Source organism: Micropterus dolomieu, linkage group LG08 (genome assembly GCF_021292245.1).
Source record: "Micropterus dolomieu isolate WLL.071019.BEF.003 ecotype Adirondacks linkage group LG08, ASM2129224v1, whole genome shotgun sequence".
NCBI classification, from domain to species: Eukaryota; Metazoa; Chordata; class Actinopteri; order Centrarchiformes; family Centrarchidae; genus Micropterus; species Micropterus dolomieu.
Genome location: NC_060157.1, coordinates 19,613,386 through 19,635,118, shown reverse-complemented (window position 1 = coordinate 19,635,118; position 21,733 = coordinate 19,613,386). Strand labels below are relative to the sequence as shown.

Here is a 21,733-nt window from a genome sequence, read left to right as displayed (position 1 = left end):
ACAGACCCGTTGCCCTGACCTCTGTGGTTATGAAGTCCTTTGAATGGCTTGTGTTGTCCCACCTAAAATCCATTACAGACCCACTCCTGGACCCCCTGAAGTTCGCCTACAGAGCCAACAGGTCTGTAGATGATGCAGTAAACATGGCTCTTCACTTCATCCTCCAGCACCTGGACTCCCCAGGAACCTACGCCAGGATCCTGTTTGTGGATTTCAGCTCTGCTTTTAACACCATCATCCTTGCCCTGCTTCAGGACAAGCTCTCTCAGCTGAACGTGTCTGACTCCACCTGCAGGTGGATCACTGACTTCCTGACGGACTGGAAGCAACACGTGAAGCTGGGAAAACATGTCTCTGATTCCAGGACCATCAGCACCGGTTTCCCTCAAGGCTGCGTTCTTTCCCCCCTTCTTTTCTACCTGTACACCAACAGCTGCACCTCCAGTCACCAGCCTGTCAAGCTTCTGAAGTTTGCGGACAACACCACCCTCATTGGGCTCATCTCAGGTGGGGACGAGTCTGCCTACAGGTGGGAGATCGACCATCTGGTGACCTGGTGCAGCCAGAACAGTCTGGAGCTCAACGCTCAGAAGACAGTGGAGATGGTCGTGGATTTTAGAAAGAGCACAGCCCCACCCTCCCCAATCATCCTGTGTGACTCCCCAGTCACCACTGTGGACTCCTTCCGCTTCCTGGGCACCATCATCTCCCAGGACCTCAATTGGGAACTGAACATCACCTTCCTCCCCAAGAAGGCCCAGCAGAGGATGTACTTCCTGCGGCAGCTGAAGAAGTTCAGCTTGCCAAAGACAACACCGCCATCATTGAGTCCATCCTCACCTCCTCCATCACCATCTGGTACACTGCTGCCACTGCCAGGGACAAGGGCAGGCTGCAGCGTATCATTCGCTCTGCAGAGAAGGTGATTGGCTGCAATCTTCCTTCTCTTCTGGACCTGTACTCCTCGAGGACTCTGAGGCGAGCAGGAAAGATTACAGCTGACCACTCCCACCCCGAACACAAACTGTTTCAGACTCTCCTCTCTGGCAGGAGGCTGCGATCCATCAGGACCAAAACCTCTCGCCACAAAAACAGTTTCTTCCCATCTGCAACTAACCTCATTAACAAGGCCCGGGTCCCCCACTGACACTCCCCCCTTGCAAATGATACAAATGTCTCTGCACATGTAAATACTGTTTCATCTCGTGTCGGGCTCAGACCTGGCACGTCGCACATATTTGTTGTTGATTGTTGATCTTTGTTGTTGTATATTTTTATGTTGTCAGTTTATATATTTATATGTACACAATATTCTCTTCCGCTGCGTTACGTCTGCACGGCACAGACCCAGAATATTGCACATGTATATATTTGCAACGTGGTTCTTCCATTCCATATTTATATATTTCCACATTTATTTATGTCAACTGTATGTTTGTCTACGTGTAGCACCTTATCACCACAGCAAATTCCTCGTATGTGTAAAACACTACTTGGCAATAAAGCTCCTTCTGATCTGATCTTCTTCTTCTGACTGCAGTCTTCTCACCCTCAAAGTCAGACATGAAAGACTTGAATTGGATGAGTTTGTTGGCAAAATTCATGTATAGTTCTGATGGATATATGGAGAGTATTTACCTTTCCCACTATGACATCACTGTTAGACACCTGATCTGACATAAACACAACTCCAAAGAGTCGTACGCCATGGTTTCCCTCAGCTTGCTCTTTGGTTGGTTTTTGAATGGGGGTTTTGGTTAGATCCCTGAAATAATGTCTGTGGTTACCGCAAAGTTGAGAGATTTTTGGTGCTTCTTCTATGACATAAAATAGACACGAGTGTATCCAACCTGTGAATTTTGGAGCTTTAATATAGCTTTAAAATGTGGTTGGTAGCATGTGGCTATATGAAACTACAATGGCTATCACACAGCACCTAAGCTGCTTGAGTCTTCGGGGTAAATGTGATGGTTTGTAGTTCCATTTGGCATGTGACGGGATAGTCCTGGTTTCAAGCTGGGTGTCCTGAGTCCTGACAAATATTTGTGAAACATTAAAATTCTGTGGTTTTCAACATCCTCTACCAAATTGTCCCAGTTTCCACCACAATTAAAGTTATTATACTATACTTGTGTTCAGCACTAACATAGACCTTTATTAGCTTCCTTCCCACTCATTATTACCTAACCTAATATAAAACATAAAGAATGCACCACGCATCTGAATTCAATACTGATTTCTCTGTGGGCCTATGTGTTTTCAATCAATGTTGTTGTCAAGGCTGTTGCTAGCCTATGAGCCATAGTCATTTCTGGCAAACAGTATGCTAATAGTTGAAATGTAATCAGACTACAAGCAAATTATCACTCTGTCTCTCATTATTTTGTTCTGTCCAAGGCACCCAAAGCCAAAATAGTGTTTGAGAGGCCTGATCAAATTGTTGTGGCCCCAAGTGGTGCCCAACAAGTAAGATTTCCGGTCACTCATTCATCTGTGTAGCTGCATTTATTCAGACCAGGCTCCCTCTGATGGTTGAATGCTGCATCACAAACAAATCAACACAAGCTCATTAAAAGGCTGCAGAAGGTTGAAATCAGTGAACAAATAAAACTCTAGGGGGCGGCTAAGCATTAATCACTCACACAAAGTAAAAGCAGTAAATGCCAAATATTAGCTGGTTCCAGTATTCTAAATTTTGCTTAAGTACAGCAGCTCTATGCATGGTGGTGGTCCCTTTCATAAGTTTACATTATTATATACAAATACATTTTTATCTATATGAATGCATTATATTTTATACCATGATGACATGTTTTGCATACAAGTTTTTATAGACAATTATTTTATTGATTGATTTATAACATTGGATATGAGAGCTGCTTTTTAAAAAATATTTCTTTCAGGTGTTTTTGCTATTATTGGATAGTGACAGCTGCTGAGAGAGACAGGAAAGAGGGGATGACATGCAGCAAAGGGTTGGAAACAACCCGGGCCACTGTGGTAAGGACTCAGCTTTACAGCCTACAAAAGTAGCAAATCCTCACATCTGAGAAACTGGAACCAGCTAATATTTGGCATTTTATGGGGAAAAAATAAATTTTTCTGCTGCCCCTTCCAGAGAAGTGCATTGCTTAGCCTCCCTGCCGGGACTCACTTCACTGTTTTCTTCCCTATACTGGGGGCGTGCTGACCGCTGCAGTCTACTGTGGGTAATACACCGACTATGGATAAGTACCTCATACAACTTCATTTCATTTCATGTACTCTCCACTACTGAATAAAAGGACCCAATATACAAAACACAACAATATTTTAGCCACTTGACATTTGCTGTACCTTTCAAGCCAGACTCTGGCTCTCCACAGAGTGTTGCAAACAACAGCTGGCATCAGGTAGGCCTACCTCTATATCTACTGCATCGCCACAAGTAAGAGCAACAATGCAACAAAGAGGTGGTCCCACCCACAGGGCACAAGTCCATGAGACCTCTAACAGGCTAGATGTTGGTTCATATGAGTAGCCGAGACACAGACAACTACACAACAGTACATGGTGTAGGTGAACATGCGGGTGACTGACTGAAGGTTATCAGATGAAGGTGTGTTGAGGTGGGAGTCCCACGTGTTCAATCATTAATTACAATTTGAACTATTACTTGTACTGACTGCGTTTTTGTGGGGAGTGACAGGGCTTAACATTTAACCTACAAGGCCTCTTTCCTGTAATTACTGTATTTGTTCATGACACATACCTCAACATGTGTGGGCATGTTACGATGAGAAGGCGTGACACAACCAAAGGAGGCGTGAACAAGTTGTGGGCAAAGTACAATGTGTTCAAAGGTCCATCATCAACCTACTGTGCTGAAAAAACAACCATTTTGAAAAACAGTCGTAGTAGTAGTAGTAAATTGTATATGTTTGGTATTGTTGTAGGGTGTTATTGCTTTCCTGCAAGGGTGGAAAGTAATTCTACACTTCTACTCAAGTGTACTTCTACTCGACCAACTGAGCCACATATTGTACTTTTTACCTCACTACATTTGCCTTGCAGTCATAATTACCTGTTACTATCAAATTACAATTTTACATAGAAAACATGATTAGTTTATAAAATAGTACGTATTATATTATTATATAGTTTTAACTACCTAACAGTATATACTGTACAGTAGGTAAATTAGCTCCTTCAACTCAACTAGCTATAACATTACAATACAATGCTGTTTACACATTAATGCATCAGTATATGAAAATATAACACTATAACACAACAGGAGTCCTTCTGTTACAAGGGAACTTTTGCTTTTGATACTTTCAGTAGTACCAGTAGTAGTTTTCCTCAGTTTGCAAATATCTAATGATACATTAAGTTATTTTCATTTGAGCCAATTTAAGTGGTTCAACAAGTGCAAAACAGCAGGAGGCACAGAATCGGCTAAATGGTAAGTGTTTGTGGCTCTAATCTCAGAACTACCTTTTTACAGCCAGAGAAATGATTCACCCACTGCCGTTCTCTACTGAGTTCACTCCACAAACCTTGCAATAATGTGCTAAATATGGACAAAGCTGTGCCTCAGCTCTTCACACAATAACTGTAGAAAAGAGCAAAAGGCTGTCTGATAGACATGGAGCAGTTTATCATGTCTATTGGGTGTCTGTGACCTTTAAAGAAAGCTAAGCTGTGAGCAATTCAAACTCATTTAGTGCTGATTAGATGCTGCTGCAGCCTTCCACATCTACTCCATCTGTTGAGCTGATTGATCGACAGAGAGCTTATTAGATTGGATTGAAAGTTTAGGATTCTTATTAAAACAATCTAGTAAGTCAAAGCTCCTCCATTGTGTCAATTTAGACAATCGTTAAGCAGGCCAGAGAAATTAAAGTGTCTATGTTTATATAATTTATGATCCTGTTGTGAGTGGCTGCAGCAGATTCAAAACAGCAATCACTTTATTATAGGTTCACTGAGCATTTAAAGACATGGCACTGGCAACTATTCAAATAGCCTGTCTAATAAAATATAATGATCATGTATCTGCGGCCTATTTTCACTGCACATACTACTATTTTCACAGACTGTACTGTACAATCTGCCCCAAACTAGATTAGTGCCCTTTTGAACAAACAAAACAAAAGAAGATGAGTCACCTAAATGTCATCTTTGCTAACTCAGATAGTTCCCTGGATGCTTTAACAGCATAAAATGTGAATGTTATCTTTATGCGTTTCTGCAGAGACTTCCTAAATCGAACCCCAGAGGCTTCAGAACAGAATCTGGACACAGTAAAAAAACAAAAGAGAAACAGACCTCTCTCTCTGTCAAAAAAATAAAAGCGAAGACTGTCTCACATCACTCCAACTTAGACTCTAGACATTCACTGTCAGCTACGAGCTGTAAATGAGGGTAATCACAGACAACATCCTAACTGGAGGGGTGGTAGATGAATCACTCAGACCTCCAGCTGTTGCATTTATTGTACAAATCAATCTCTGACTATCTTGACAGTCATTGTAACGTCACAGCAGGTCACTGTCTGCTGTATGTACGTGTCCCCAGTGGTACCAAATTTTTAAAGATACAGTATAATTTTAAGGCAAAATTTGTAGGTATTTATGTAATCTAATATTATATCATCAGCTTCCAATACAATTTACCTATTAAGTGTCATTTTCTTGACACAAGTACACCAGTCTTTCTTATTCTATCTTGTTTCAGGATATTAATATTCATGTCTGGCTTATCTCATCGCATTTGCACATATTTTCGTGCATAATTAAAGAAAAAAGGCTGAACATGACACAAAATGAGATATTTTCGCAAAGTATAATTTTAAACTGATGACATGATGTGAAGACCTTCGTGGTCGTGTGGGGCTGAATGAACCTCTGTCAGTCTGTTTAGATTGAGAGGTGACACTGAATGAACATAGGGAGGGGTATTTAAATGGCTGCTATTTTGTCATATGGTCATTCTACACTCTTTGTAGTTTAGATGAAAGACTGACCAGTGTGTGCATACATCAGAGGGGAGGTTAATCCTCTCATTCAGCGGGGGATCAAGTCCTGAGGTACCAACCTACATATTCTCTCCAGGCCACAAACTGCCATCAGGGTAAATGAAAAACACTGTCATCACATTTATCGAAGCAGCACGCTGCTGTTCTCAAGGGAAAAGTCATGTTTTTAGGTTCAGATAGCATTTTGTTTTACCTTATGCAACATGTTGTGAAAGAGTGTCACGAGCCAAAGGGTCACTAGCTCATGAGGGAGCATTTCATCCTTTAAGTTAAAGATGAAAACTGATGAGTTTTTACCTGACAACAACAAGTTATGCAACAATTTCAACAACTTAGCTTTGAAGAGCTGACTGATGCTGGACAATGTATGTTTGCATCTGTGTCACTCCTAAAAAACTACACCTGAAATAAGGGATGACATGAATCTGCAGGTTATGAATGCCAAAATCCTCTACACAGAGCATCCTCTGCTTCACCCCCCTAATCAACAGGTTTGCATTTCTCCAAACTCCTCTCTGAGAAAATGTACTGCACCCTGTGTCTGTTTTTTCATGAGTGCCTTCTGTCACTGACAAAATAATCCGAAATATCATTGTTCAAAAAGTCAGATTTCACGTAACAATGCACAGAGCCACAGTGCCTCGAGCTCAGTTCATGTGAGATTCCTCCTTCTTTTACAGGACCAACACGCTCAAACCGTCCCCTGGCTCCCTCCACTCACCTGTGCTGGCTGTGTACTGCAGGCTGCCTCGCTTCCTGAAGGGTGAGAGGGGCTTGTTCTTGGCCCCGGCGGTCCCGGGGGGCAGGTTGGAGGACATGTTCCCAGGTTTTGTGGTGCAGCTTGGCGGACAGGAGAAGGACGGCTGAGTGAGTCAGAGCTGCGGAGGACGGAGCGTCGGAGAGCTACAGATTTAGAGAGGAGGAAGAGAAGAAGAAGGACCTGAAAAGAGAAGATAGAGGACAGAAAGGAGACGAGAGGTGAGAGATGCAGCGCAGATGCTGGGAGCTTCAGGGGATTTGATTGCAGTCAGCGTGCAAATGTGAGTATGTGAGTGTAATGTGTGTGTGTGTGTGTGTATGTGTGCTACGTGCCTATGAGCAGGGATTTACAGACTGGTTGGTCCAGCGTGGGGCTGCGGAGCATCCCTCTGCAGCGAAACAGGTCCCGCCCCCTCTGAAAGACTCCTGTGCCTTAGCTGCAACGCTGATTGGGGGGGCTGATGGAGAGGCTTGACTTCCCCCCAGGCACGCACACATACATGCACACAAGGCAAAACAACCCCCACCCCCTACACACACACACACACACACACACACACAGCAATGCACAGTTCTTCTGTTGCCATGACAACCACAAATTTATGCGGGCACTCCAATGGAGAGAAAAGTTACTGGTTATAGTAGGCATGACATGTTGACAAATTCAAAGTTTCAAATAAATGTGACAAAAATGTTTGTGAGCAATAGGCGTATGTAATAATAATGATCATGATAATATTAATAATAACTAAAATTACATGTGTAAATATGGTATAAAGTTTAAAAAAATATAGAAAATATGGTATAAAGTGAAAAAAAAAAGAAAAATACAAAAACACTGGAACAGAATCAGGTTGAACTGTAATAACTTTGGTGACTTTTCATCTAGCGCTATCATCAGTTCAAAATGTGTTTCAAACAACAAAACACTACAAAACTACTGACATTCCCATCAGCCTCAGATGTACTTCTTGTTCATTCAAGGAAGGTTAATTAATGCAAATTAACGTAAACTTTAGAATATTATAATGAAACTGTCAAGTGACTTTCCAAATTCAAAGGTGACATCATTAAAACTGCTTGACAACGTGTTAATTGTGTAATGTTTGTTTTATCAATCATGTACATGGCTCTATAAATGTAAGAAAATTGAGAAGCTGGAACCACAATGTTTGCTTAAAAAATGACTATTAAAATATTAAATGAGCATCTGATTCATTTTCTGCCAGTCAACTAATCGATTAATTGACTTAACATTTTAGCTCTCATTATATACAATATATAATAAAAACACACTTGACAATTACGGTGTTGTTCAACCCCAAATGATGACTCTTGTGTGAAATGCAGAATGAGTATCATCACATCTCATTTTTTCATTTGATTATTGTGACTTCCACTTCTCATAAGAGGACAGTGAGACGAGAAACAACTCGCTGGATTACAAAATTTGAGAGAGGGAAGAGCAGAATAAAGGGAAGCAGAGAGACTTGTGGGACTTTAAATCATTATAACGAATTAAAAGAACATGTTTAGAGAACCAATATACTGACAAAAAATCTTTTGGTAAGAAGAGAGGACAATATGATGCACAATGAAATGACTCTGGGTTGTTGCAAAATGTGTAGGAATGTCCATAGATGCAGATGAGTGCACAAATGGAAATCAGTTGAACATCCCTCTTTCCTATCTAAAGGATGCCATTCTGAATACAAACTAGGAGCTCGCTGAAAAATATGACAAGATAATAGACAGCCCACGTTCATTCAGTCCCGGTGCAAACACTTGAAACATCAAGATGCCAAGTCAGTTTCACCTCTTGGCTGAAAACCAAATAAATATATATGTAAAGAATGACCATGTATGTTTATCTACTTTTAAAACTCTAAAATGAGAAACTGGCAGCGAATTGATGAATAATGATGAAGTAAAAACTGACAGAGAGGACTGACTGAAAGAGGTGGTTGCAGCAAAAGTGTGTGCACTTGTTTGGGAGTGAGCCAGCGCCCTCTTATGGTAGGGCCTTCTCATTAGGAAGTAGCGAAACTGACTGCTGCACAAGGGACTGCTGTAAAAGAGTGAGTTAAGCTGCTCAGTGACACCATTACAATGATAGGACATCACACAAAACACCAATCCCAAAAATCAGAGGCCTTGGAAGGGCACATAGTGTTTACTTATATTAAATTACTCAAATGCTCTTTGTTTCTTTAGTTCCGATGGATGGATGTTTATTAAAAAAAACTTGGGCTGCGTTTTAGGAAGGGAGCCTTTTTTGTGGCAGATTTTATTTGTGAAGCTTGAGACAAAAGACAAAGTTTTTTTTGTTTTCTGGGTAATGAAGGAAGTTATCTTATTTTGGTGTTTTATACTGTAGGTCGTATGTGCACTGGGCACTTGACCCAATAAACCAGCCTTTAATGTTTAAAAATGTAAATAAATAAGTAATTTCTCAACTAACGCCAGCATTAGGTTTTAGACTCAGTTATATTATGCTTAGGGAAGGTGGTATATTGCACTGCTGTAAGTTCCTCAGTATCTATGATGTACCAATCTAATTTTTGTAAAAATGAAAACCACGGTCAGTGAGAGTGAGTAGGTCCAAATTAAACACTCGCAGCGAACAATGTTGAGGAATCCAGAGATTGCAATGTTTTTGCAATTTGTAATGCGGCAACACCTTCCCCCCTAAGGACATTTTTAGAACAGAAGGAGATGGATGTGTGGGTGAACAGAACGGCTGCTCTGAATTTCACTGTGCTTTCGTGCAGCTCTGTGGTGGAGGGCTGCAGGCAGTTTAAGACAGTCAAGGTGGTGCTGTATCAGACAGTAATAGAGGAGTGAACAGGTGAATGGGGACTAAGAGTCTAATGTACTGTATCCATGAATACAATCACCATAACCCACTCTTATGCACTCTGACTTCTTTTCACTTGTTGCCTCTAAAGTTAATCCGTCTGTGGTTAATCCCTCTTCAGCTGCAGGAAAATATACGTTGACCTTAGACAAGCTTCCTATACATGCAGCCATTGACGAGAATATTAGGAGAGAATTTAGATTATGTTGCTTATTTTAACAAGGGGGTTGAGTATCCCAGCATGTGCATTGCAGACAGCATGGATACGTACAATAGGTGGCCAATCTGTTACAGGGCATAAACACAGACAAACATTTTATTGATCGGGTTGAAGGGAGGAACGTGGACGAACAAAGGTGGACAAAAACAGAAAGAGGAAAGAAAGTTATATTTATATATATTTAATTTTTATTTATATGGCACCAATACATAACAAAAGTTATCTCCTCGCACTCTTCATATAGAATAGGTCTAGACCGTACTCTTTGTAATATTATTAACAGAGACCCAACAATTCACTTGAAAATTCAACAATTCAAATGAACAGGCTTCATAATATAAGTTTTCCATTATAATTTCACAGAGTCAGTGGTAGTTATATGAGGAGCTGCGAAATACTTCGTGTAAGAGGATTAACAACGAGTATCACAACATCTTGTGTGTAAATGCTACCACATGGCGTCACCAGTGAGAGTACACTTACTGTATGTATTTTGCAGACTTATAGGCTAAATCACATGAGCTCATCACTGGGTGGGAACCTTCTGGAGCCTGCTGAGGATTTAGAGAGTAACCACATCAAGAGGATTCACTTGAATCTATCAAGCACAAGTTACCCTTATGTTAGTTTGAAACTGTCAGGAAAGTGATTGGATTTCACCAAGATTTCGGGGGAAGTGATATAACAGAGGTCCTTGAGGATCTGCCTACTTGGATGGTTTATTTGTTTGCATGTTTGTTCAAAGAAATTCTACAGTCCAACCTTACCAAAGTCCCAAATTTAAGGAGGAGAATCAGCTCTTTCTTGTGTATTTATCACTGAAATATCAGATGTTTAAGATTCACAATTTAGTAAAGGCTCCCTGTCATTAAAAAACAAACAAGTGTTGGTGTTTTACTTATGGTGTTGAGGACGGATTAGTGAGTCTCTAACTTGACCTACTTGGACAAAGAAATGTGAAGACAAGCTGCATCTTATTCATCCTTTCTGCACCATGATGTATAGTAGCATGTTGCTGAAAAGTCCTACATCAGTTTACATTCTCTTAATTGCACCCACCGCCCCCAAAAGACGATGTGCATCTTGGGTTGATCTGAGGCTCTGTGGGTAATCTCGTCAACAGATCAGAGACGCAGGGACTGAGAACAAAGCGGGGCTACGCCATCCACCGCTTAATGGGATTGGCCGCCATCACTAGATGTGCTACACTGATTAGCCTGCTTGGAAGAGTTCTGGGATTTAGACCCGAAGCTCTCTGCCCCAGGCAATTAGCACTACATGCTTAGGCTGAGTGACGCGAGTTTAATGCTTTTGAGGTTGAACTTACTCTATGGTCAGATGAGATTTTCACATTTTATAACAGGAAACAAAGATTTTACAAGGAGGATATGACAACTTTTGAAGCCACTGTGAAACTTACTGAAATAATTTTTTTTTTCTGTCTTCACTATCAATCTTGTGTCACACTTCTTTTTCAGGGGCCCCACTCTGTCAATCCCTTAACTTCCCGCTGAGCCTATTTTACCCTGACGTCACTATACTGGATCTCGGCTGTCTGACTGGGTGAAGGACAGACCCAGTTGCTGTTAAACCTGCTCCTCCTACAATAAGCTCTCAGAGAAAGTTAAAAAACAAATGGGGACAATATATGCAAAGTTTACACAAAGCCTTTAAAAAAATCTGTTAATTCCCATCTAGTTTAGATTGAGCAGTCACGGTCTGCCTTCGTTTGATTTTATTTGATGAAAAAACTTTATTAGGTGATGTAGATGACTGTGCGGTTCACCAGCTGCTGGGTGTGGCTCCAAAACTGAAGCCTGATAACCAGACACTGCCCTACTGCTGATGTGCTGCTGCAGTTAAACAACCAAACATATCTGCGATCACTCCATTTGGTCACATTTCACCATGATACATTAAACACAAAGACTTACAACAATTAATTTAATGATTAGCAGATATTTCTAGCTCAACATGCTTGTAGTAACACAACACATGGGCAGTATTAATATTAACTCCATACGTTGAAGCCATAAAGTCACATTTTCCCACATTATCAGAAACGATGACAAAAATCATCTGCCAAAAATTTCCCTCATGTAGACATGTTGTCGTACTTGAAAAAAACAATAATAATACACGATCTTTGAAAAAGAAATTTTCTGACTCAATCAAATCAAGAGGGCATTTTGTTTAGTTTGAAAGTGCCTGTTTGAGTTTTCCCAGAGAGTGTCTGCTGGCTAAACTGCGGTGGAGAGATGCAAATTTTAAGAGGAAATTGTGTATTACTAACACTTCAGAATATACCCACTCGATTTGTTTAGCTCTGACTTCTGAAGCCTCATTTTAGCTTCAGCTGAACTTATCAACCATCATTTAGACTGGAAACAGTTTGCAGCCTGTATGGACAAGAGAAACATTTACAGTGACCAATAACCCTTTGAATTTACAGTTATGTATGGGTTATGTGAGTATTGGTCATGATAAATGTGATAAAATGTGAGTCTGTACTTTTTACATTCAAAATGTGTCCATACAAGCGTCAGTACATCAGTAATTGATTTAATACCTGAGTACATTTTGTGATGCTTAACTTTGTAAATATGAACAGCCCCCACAAGAACTAAAAATACAAGAATACAATTTAGTAAATTACAATTTCAATCTGAAATTCTGTGTTCCAAGAATAATCAAACAACATTCAGAATATGATCGACCAGTCAGTACCAATTTTCAGTATACTTTTCATTTATCAACAATCAAAATTCAACAAGCATTGATACTCAGCTCTACTGTGAACTGTGACACTTTGATTGCACCTCTAAAATGCAATGTCAAAATGATGTACCATCTAGTGGAAAGTAAAAGATAAATTAAAAAGCTAAATTTAAAAAGTGATGCTGCAAAAGCAGAAAATGCCTTTATCTATTTGAGGACACTAAAGTTACTAAATTATACTTTGTTAACACACAAAAACATACATTAGCAACCTGTCTGACTGAATTAGCAACCTCAGCTGCAGTATCTCAGACCTCTAACACGTAGGGCGGGAGCGTAATAGTCCTGAAGACAAGGCCCACTGACCTCCACCCATCAACCCTGCAAAGTTGACCTCTTCACAGATCAACTGCTCCAATCCTGCTGCAGCATCCTTACTGTATGTCACATCATGCCCCATTGTCTTAAAACCCCTGCTCTGGCTGAAAGAAATGTAATATTCTGAGATGGTTTCATGTATGATGGATCCCATTCAATCTGATGCACATTAAGTAATTTGGGAAATCCATTTAGGTCATTTTATCGCTGAGGCCCCGCTAAACAACACAGTGCAGTGACAGTTGCTTTATTTAGCAGGCACACCACACCACCTAGGATTTAGATGTCTTAGCTATAAGAAGTTCATGAGAGGTTAATGCCTCCCTCCCTGCTTTCGCCACGTGACTGTCACTGAAGTCAAGAGGGAAAATACTGTATGGATGAAAAGAGCAACACCTGCACACTGACTGCGAACTGAACGTTTAAGGGACTACCATTTCATCCCAGTCAGAACTTTGCCAGGTCACAAAGATACCATATACTGTCACTCACCAATCACTTTATTAAGTACACCTTGCTTGAAAATGGGAAAACTGTGGTCAAAAAAGAATGGACATGGTCAGCAACGATGGTCTTTTAAACAATGCTCAGTTGGTACTAGTGTACCAAGAAAATATCCCCCACACCATTACACCACCACCAGCAGCCTGAAATGTTGATTCAAGGCAGGATGGATCCACACTTTCATGTTGTTTACGCCAAATTCTGACCCTACAATCTGAATATCGCAGCAGAAATCGAGACTCATCAGACCAGGCAATGTTTTTCCAGTCTTCTATTGTCCAATTTTGGTAGACACATTTGTAGACTCAGTTTACCTGAGCTGACAGGAGTGGTCTTCTGCTGCTGTAGCCCATCTGCTTCAAGGTTCGACTGGTTGTACGTTCAGAGATGCTCTTCTGCATACCTCGGTTGTAACAAGTGGTTATTTGAGTTACTGTTGCCTTTCCATCAGCTTGAACCAGTCGGGCCATTCTCATCTGATCTTTGATACCAACAAGGTTTTTTGCCCAGAGAACTACAGCATACTTTTCTCTTTTTCAGACCATTCACTGTAAACCCTAGAGAAAGTTGTTTGTGAAAATCCACAGACTCTATAATAGGTACACATTTATAGTACATACATATATATTGTCTATATATATATGAACAAATCATATCCATCAAGAAAAATCAAATCAATTTAAGTAGAGTTGGCAAAACTTATAATATCAATGACTCTCACTGTATGTGAGTGTGTTTATTTTCTCCTTTTCTTTACATCATTCACTATAGCCCTCATTAGACTTATTGGATTGTCTGACCAATCAGGAAGAGGCATCTCCTAAGTCAGAGGGTTAAGCAGAGGGAATTAAAGGGTGGACAGAGCTGCTGAATCGATTTGATCCTTGAGAGCACCCCATCTTGTCATCTAATCGGACAAGGCCAAAGAAGCCAGGAAGATTCAAGCACCTCCTTCTCAATCCCCTTCCGCTCGGAAATCGCCTTTCAGCACGATTAGTGTTGCAGCTAGATTCTCTGCAGCTACTCATAGAGAACCGTCAAAATTTCCTACCTTGAGGATCTTGAGTTTGCGGAGGAAGATAGCATGGGTGCGGGAGCAAGCGCCGAGGACAAAAAGTCCAAGGAGTTGGAAAAACAACTCCAGGAAGATGCTGATAAGGATGCTAAAACAGTCAAGCTATTACTGCTTGGTAAGTGGACTCAAGAATAGTCTTGTTGCATCAAGTTTTATTTTTTGTCCCAGACCACAGGTGATGCAAAGTGCTCAGATTGACAGGCTTTCACTTCAAAGATTCAGTACTTTACAAACTCTAACTTTTAACTTTCCATCTCTGATTGAGTGGAAGTGTCTGTGGAGGTTCAGGTCTGCAGAGTAGAACGGAAGTCAACAGGTGTAACTTACCGTTAAAAAGCACAGATGAAAAAAGATAATTTGCTTTGGGAAAATGTTTTTGTCAGCTTTTACTGAACCCCAAAAGGTAAACAACTGGTTCTAAGTTTCAGGATGAGAGTTAATTTATGTCACAGATCATTCAATACATATAGCTGAATTCATAAGTGAATGAAGGATGTGTCACTCTGAGTTTATTGAATCATTTGCTGCATATTCAAGTCTTGTATATGAACCATCTGAGATGTGTTAAGCTGCTCTGACAGCAGTTATGACATCTGAAATGGCATGCTCAGAGGATTTACAGGCTGTGCAGATGATTTATTTCTGGGTAAAACCCTGCATTAGCTTATTAGAAAGATGGGTGGACTGTTTAAGCTTGTGCAAAACTGAGAGGGCATTAGCGAGAGGAAAGTAACAGCAGCAGAGAGAGATAAGAGAGACATGTTTACAAGTTGAGCAGTTAACACAGGGATCTGAGATGAAGCTAAATCAAAAGAATACTTTGTAAGAGTTTACAGTACAGAACAGCAAAACAATAATTATTTGCCTAATTTGAAAAGTATACTAAGTATTAGTATTAGTAATAGATTTTCATTTAAACTACTGCACAGACTCGAGCTCATTCAGCTGTTTTGACAAATATATTACATTTAGGGTCTGAATGTATTTCTATTTTCTTGGCTGTGCCTTAAAATTAAGAATGACTTTTCAAATCTAATGGAAGGACATTGGTGCTTACAATAATCATAGCTTTTGGTCTAAATGAATCAGCACAGCATTGTGCAATCGGATTAGCTAACCGGTTTAGTGCAGATCCACTTGGTGAGGTCTTTGTTGATCCCTCCACACGTTGGCTAAGACACAAGTGTTTTATAAGCACTAACTTTATAACAGCAACACTCACAGTCAAAATTGTGAATAGTGAACATTTTGATGAAAATCTTGGAGACGGTGTTAAATAGGATTAAATAATGCAGGTTATTGCCAATTTTATTAAGAGTTGGATTTTGGGACATAACAATGTTTTTGCCAAATGAAATTCGGGGTGGGGTGGGGGGGATTAAAAACTTGTATCATAATGTAAATAATCAACCATTGCAGAGCATGCACCCCTGTGCTGATACACCACTGGTGATGGATGTTGAAAATCAAGTATTAAATGCAAATATGCTTTAACTATTTACTACAAAGCCTAAAACTATCAATTATTGCACTGTATGAATGCAGTTACTGTATTTTATAACTCACAACACTGCACACAACACTGTTTTTTCAAGTGTAATCTGTGAAGTAAGAGTCTGAAACACTATTAAAAGATTTAATATCTACTTCCATTATATTTACAGAAGACGTGCTTCTCCAGCAGCACAGTATCAAAGATCAGACAGCCAGAAGCAAATCGTTTAAGATAAGTAACAGTGCCATCTTGTGGGCTCTGGTGGACATTGGGAAAGGAGCAGGAAAGAGCCACATGGTCCAAAACCCTGTAGGTTTTTATTTGAACTAAACATGATTTCAGTGGGTAGCTACTTGTGTGCTGGTGTGCAAACAAGTGAATAAAACATTGGTGAAGTTTTACATGTCTTAATGAATGTGGGAAATTCTTGAATATTTAGGCAACAATAGCTTTTCCAAAGACTTAAATGTGGTTATTTGCAGCTTACAGGGAAGTTCCTAAAATGGTTACCTGCAAGGCTACCCCCTTTAAGGTTCTCAGAAATCTGAACAATGAGCACTCACTCCTTGATTGTTCTCAAACTGCATTAATTGAGATTGTTCAAAGAATATTTCCCCTAATGTGCACATTACAAATGAAAAAACATTCTATTTCATTTAGTTGAAGGCTTTGCTTTCATAGGAAGGCCTTTCCCCTCGGTCTTCAGAGCTAGGAAGTCTGTGGAAGTCTTTAAATGCTCAAGCTATAAGTCTGTGGATGGAGCTTAATGTGGCTTCGGTGAGAACAGGACAGACTGTTTTGGCTGCTCTGTGATGTGATAAATTCCTTCTGGCCTGAGTGAGCTTACGGTGCTGCAGAGAGCCTGATCTACCTGCAAGCTTTTCTTTAACCAGCACATCAAATTGTGACACTTAAATTGTACATATGTGCACAGTCCACATTGTGCATGTATGTACAAGGTATGCATATCTATGCACAAGGTAAATTTCATTATGAAAACTGTTCCCCTAAAATGAAACAGGGTTCTCCTCCTGTCATTGTGCTCCACTCTTGTGTGATTTGCTGGAGATGTCTGCAAACACACTGGCACTCTTTTTAACAGCATGATGTGCTCAATGAACGAAAATATGCTGACATTAATTGCTTATGGAAGACCAATTTAGACCACTTTAGAGCTCAGCAAGAAAGAAACATTGTTGTGTTTATTATGTTGTTCCTGTTAGCGGAGCCGTTAACCAGTTTAGTGTCCTCTATTAAACCATCACAAGGCTTAGCATGAAACTGGGAGCCAGAACACTTCAGACACACACGATCACCATAACTTCACAGACCAGCTGAAAATGAATATGCACATTCAAATCTGACCTCTCCACTGCCAAAGACAACAGTTGCTTTTTATACATTTTTCTTTACTGTAGCTGATGTTGTCTGTTACATGCGTCACTTAACCTGTATATTTAGCCAGTTTGCTTTCTCTGCTCCAGTGTGCTTACTACTAGAATCTTTCTGTGCCTCTGTTTTATGTAAATTTTGAAACTGTAAATTTTGCAGTTCCCGGTCACACATCCTGTGCTATATTTATTTACATTTGGCTAGGCCAAGAAGTGAAAAAATGCTATTAAAGCTAACTCCAACTCATGTAAAGCTCTGCTGTTGATACATATCTACGTGCATAGAGAGAGACTGGGGAACGTTTATACAAATGCAGTGATCAGCAAATCTGTTCACAATGGATTTTCTTGAACAGCCTTGTCATGATTTCTATAAAGAGATGTTACTGGTGAGCTGCTCTTGCATAGCTCTCCGGCCCTATGAGTTGTTCCAACACAAATATCATTGAGTTTTGTTCTCTTGTGATAAATGCAGACATCCATCCTGAAACTATCCAAACACGACACAACATTTGGCCTGACTGCTCCTATAAACTGACAGCACCATCAAAACACATTCTGTTTACGGCTTATACACAATGGCATGTCAAAGAGTAACACAAACCTTTTTCTTCTTCTTCAGGTGCTGGTGAGTCAGGGAAAAGCACCATTGTAAAACAAATGAAGTAAGTATTAAAATAAGTGATACAATTCGTGTGTCATCCACAGCATGTCACTGGCAAGCAATGAAAGTTTTTTTAGTCTCATTGGTCAGGCATACAGCCAGCAGGCCAAAGCTCCCCCACCTCTGTCTGTTTCACTTCCAATGAAACATTTTACAAAAGGTGAACATGGCAAACATCCGCTTACTCTGATTTGTCAGCACTTGTTTTGTGCAGTTAGTTACGCTCTGACAATAAGAGCTGCATGAGGGTCAGAAACACACCACAGGGTGGCACTGTGGGTACTGGCTCTAGCAGACATCCAGGTTGTTTTATATTGCATGAACTTCAAAATCCAAATTGAGCATATAATTGCAAGATCCTAGCATTTCTAAATTATGTGAATGAAAGTCTGCAGAATTTACATTTTATATAACAATTTCAAAATATTTGGGATATAAATAAGCATAAAATAATCAGCTTACCAGAGGATTTTCCCTGAACTAAAACACTTCTCCTCTCTACTTGTACAGGATTCTGCATCAAGGTGGTTACACAAAAGAGGAACAATTGGAGTTTAGAGCAGTCATCTATGGCAACATCCTGCAGTCTGCTCTGGCTATCATCAGAGGCATGGAGATGCTCGGCATTGATTTTGGCGCAGCCTCTTCACAGGTCTCAAAGACATGCACCAGACATGATTTACTCGTAGAGTTCATTTTTTACTGACATGCTATAAATAGTTCTCTGACGGTGCTGATGGATCTTTGTTCTGTGTGCATGAAACCACAGGAGGATGCACAGAAGCTGCAAAACTTGTCAGACTCCATTGAAGAAGGCACAATGCCTCCTGAGCTGGCTAGTGTCATCCAGCAGCTGTGGAAAGACTCTGGCGTGCAGGCCGGCTTTGAGAGAGCTGCTGAGTACCAACTGAACGACTCTGCTGGCTAGTGAGTACATGTCTACCACTGATGATGCATAAGTGGGGCTACATGTAAAGCTAAAGTGGCAGCTAGCTTAGTGTTTAAAGATAAAGATGATTTCATATCTGAGGCCTGATTGCTGTGCTGTTTGGTCTGCCATCATCAGCTACCTCAATGAAATGGACAGAATCTGCAAGCCAGACTACCTCCCCACTGAGCAGGATGTGCTGCGATCTCGAGTCAAAACAACTGGTATCATTGAAGAACAGTTCTCTTGCAAAGAGTTGCACTTCAGGTGAGATGCAAGAAACAAAAGTCTGACACCAGTAAAAACAGACAAACCTTACAGCTCTGTGATATCCAAGAGACGTTGACTGACTGACTTTGCTGTGACTCTCCCGTGTGGTGAATAGGATGTTTGATGTGGGTGGCCAGAGGTCAGAGAGAAAGAAGTGGATCCATTGTTTCGAGGGTGTGACCTGCATCATCTTTTGCGGAGCTCTCAGTGCATATGACATGGTGCTGGTAGAGGACGACGAAGTGGTGAGTTGAGACGCTGCTACCTGATGGTAAGCATACAGACATGTCAGCTAGGAATTCACCCTGTTCTTCTCTGACCTCTTCAGAACCGCATGCACGAGTCCCTCCATCTATTCAACAGCATCTGCAACCACAGATTCTTTGCACTGACCTCCATCGTGCTTTTCCTCAACAAGAAGGATCTCTTTGAGGAGAAGATCAAGAAAGTCCATCTGAGTATCTGCTTCCCAGACTATGATGGTAAGACCAAATTACGCTGCTTTAATGGTCCATGTGTTATACCTGCTGCACACTGTGCTATGACAGGCCTTAGGTTGCTATAGCAGTGAGAATGGCAGGCCAAATGCATGGGCAGGGAAACGGTGATACTACATCTGTCAGGCATGCTGGGAGAGTGGATCACAGTCTGCTGCCAACAAGTCATTATTCTGGTTTGATTAATATGAGATCGTAACAGGGGTGTATGTGCAAAACAAACCAAGTGGTAAAGGGCACTCAAATGCAAACAAACAGACTGAGATTGTCTCGTGACCAAAACTGCTCAGAAAAAATAATAAATAAAGACTAAATTGGTCAAGTTAGCAATCCTGAGATTAAAACCTCAGACAACAGGAATCCCAGTCTTGTTCCCTCAAGAAATTTTGTGATGCAAGTGATAAAATTAAACTTTGGTCATGCTAGCTGACTGACGAAGTGATGCAGAGGGATTGATGGTACTTTTTTCCCCAACAAAACTTCTTCTCCTCCTAAATCTTCACACCCTTGATTTGTTTTAGGCCCCAACACGTACGATGACGCCAGCAACTACATCAAATCGCAGTTCTTGGAGCTGAACATGAAGAAGGGTGTGAAAGAAATCTACTCCCACTTGACCTGTGCCACAGACACAAAGAACGTCGAGATTGTGTTCAACGCTGTGACAGACATCATCATCAAAGAAAACCTTAAAGATTGCGGTCTTTTCTAAGCAGCTCCAGAGTGAAAAGAGGTGCGTGGTGACCACATCAAATCACTCCCGGGGACTTTCTTGATACAGAGTAATATGGTCCAGATGAGGCCAACCCCTGGCAATTCAATTTAACCCTCATACAGAGAATCATATCTGGCCGTCCTGTGTTGCCAGGCAACATCTGACCATAACACGAGCTAACACAAACTCACAGACAATTTAGACCATTTGGGATTGCAGAGGAAGATCATGAAAAGCAAAAAAACAATCCCCATCATGGTTTGTGATTAAAATCAGTTGCTCCCAAAGCTGCAGAACAAGCTAACTTTTCATTTTAAGAATATATTGAACATTGCAACCTGCAGATTATGCAGCCCTGAAGCTATGAATGTAGCAAGATGTTCACCGTTAGAGTGTATCCAAAGATTTTAAACATGATTTAAGACAATTTCAGCATGTTTGAGATAAATTTTTTATCCTCTCTAATTTGCAGGACTTCCTTTCCTACCTTAACCCCTCACATATTGGCATTAACTGAGAAATGTACTGATGAGGCACAGAGGATCCTCAGTTCATTGTGTTCATGCCATTGCTTCCATGCCAAGTCCCGGTCTTTGAATGCTCCTAGCACATCACCATCTACAACAGTACATCCCTGCAACACAGTGCAAGTCCAGCTGGGTTGAGACAACTATCAAGTCACCATATTGTTGTTGTGGATATACAGCTTTCTACAAGATTCTACAGTTTCTCTAAAGTACAGAGTTTGTCTCACACCAGAAGCTGCTGGTTTGAAGGTATGAAGATGAAATAGTTGCTCGTTCGGTCCTTGTTGCTTCCTTTTGACTACTGTGTTGTGAGTTATATTAAAACCAAGTTCTGTAAAATTAATAAAACAAGAAATCCAGGGGGAAATATTAATATTTTGAATAGCAACATTGCAATCTTGTTTTTGAGTACAGTAGTCTCTGTGGTCTTGATATTTAAACTGTAAAAAGTTGCTGAGCAAATATCTCAGATATTCCCAGTGCTTGCAGTATATCCAGATTACAAACCAAATTTTACATGTATCTAATCTAAATAGTGTTAATGTATTATATTCAAATTTCAGAAGGTCAAACATGGTAGAGAAACTTTGTACATAAGAGTAGGTAATTCAATATATTTTGAAAGATAAATCTATATGGAAATATACGAGAGAGAGGGAACCACTAGAAGGATGATGCTTTATTATGAAAAGGGAATGAAAATCTACTGAGTTTGT

At 40.4% G+C, this 21,733-nt stretch overlaps 1 protein-coding gene across 1 annotated transcript; it reads left to right on the top strand.

Moving 5' to 3' along the window:
- The first annotated feature begins 14,539 nt into the window (after positions 1-14,539).
- On the top strand, positions 14,540-21,641 carry gnat2 (guanine nucleotide binding protein (G protein), alpha transducing activity polypeptide 2). The gene is made up of 9 exons (XM_046057047.1): positions 14,540-14,645; positions 18,039-18,081; positions 18,591-18,732; positions 18,850-19,007; positions 19,147-19,275; positions 19,394-19,523; positions 19,607-19,760; positions 20,297-20,508; positions 20,963-21,641. Exons 1-8 carry the CDS (start codon positions 14,540-14,542, stop codon positions 20,485-20,487), a joined length of 1,053 nt encoding a protein of 350 aa, XP_045913003.1. The 3' UTR covers positions 20,488-20,508; positions 20,963-21,641.
- Positions 21,642-21,733: the final 92 nt, after the last annotated feature.

What these genes read in the sequence shown, in the direction of transcription:
- gnat2 (XM_046057047.1), top strand. Translation starts at nt 14,540, where the DNA reads ATGGGTGCGGGAGCAAGCGCCGAGGACAAAAAGTCCAAGGAGTTGGAA. An exon ending in TTGGCGCAGCCTCTTCACAG is followed by an intron (nt 18,733 to 18,849) that starts GTCTCAAAGACA and finishes ATGAAACCACAG; the next exon opens with GAGGATGCACAGAAGCTGCA. An exon ending in CTGCTTCCCAGACTATGATG is followed by an intron (nt 19,761 to 20,296) that starts GTAAGACCAAAT and finishes GATTTGTTTTAG; the next exon opens with GCCCCAACACGTACGATGAC.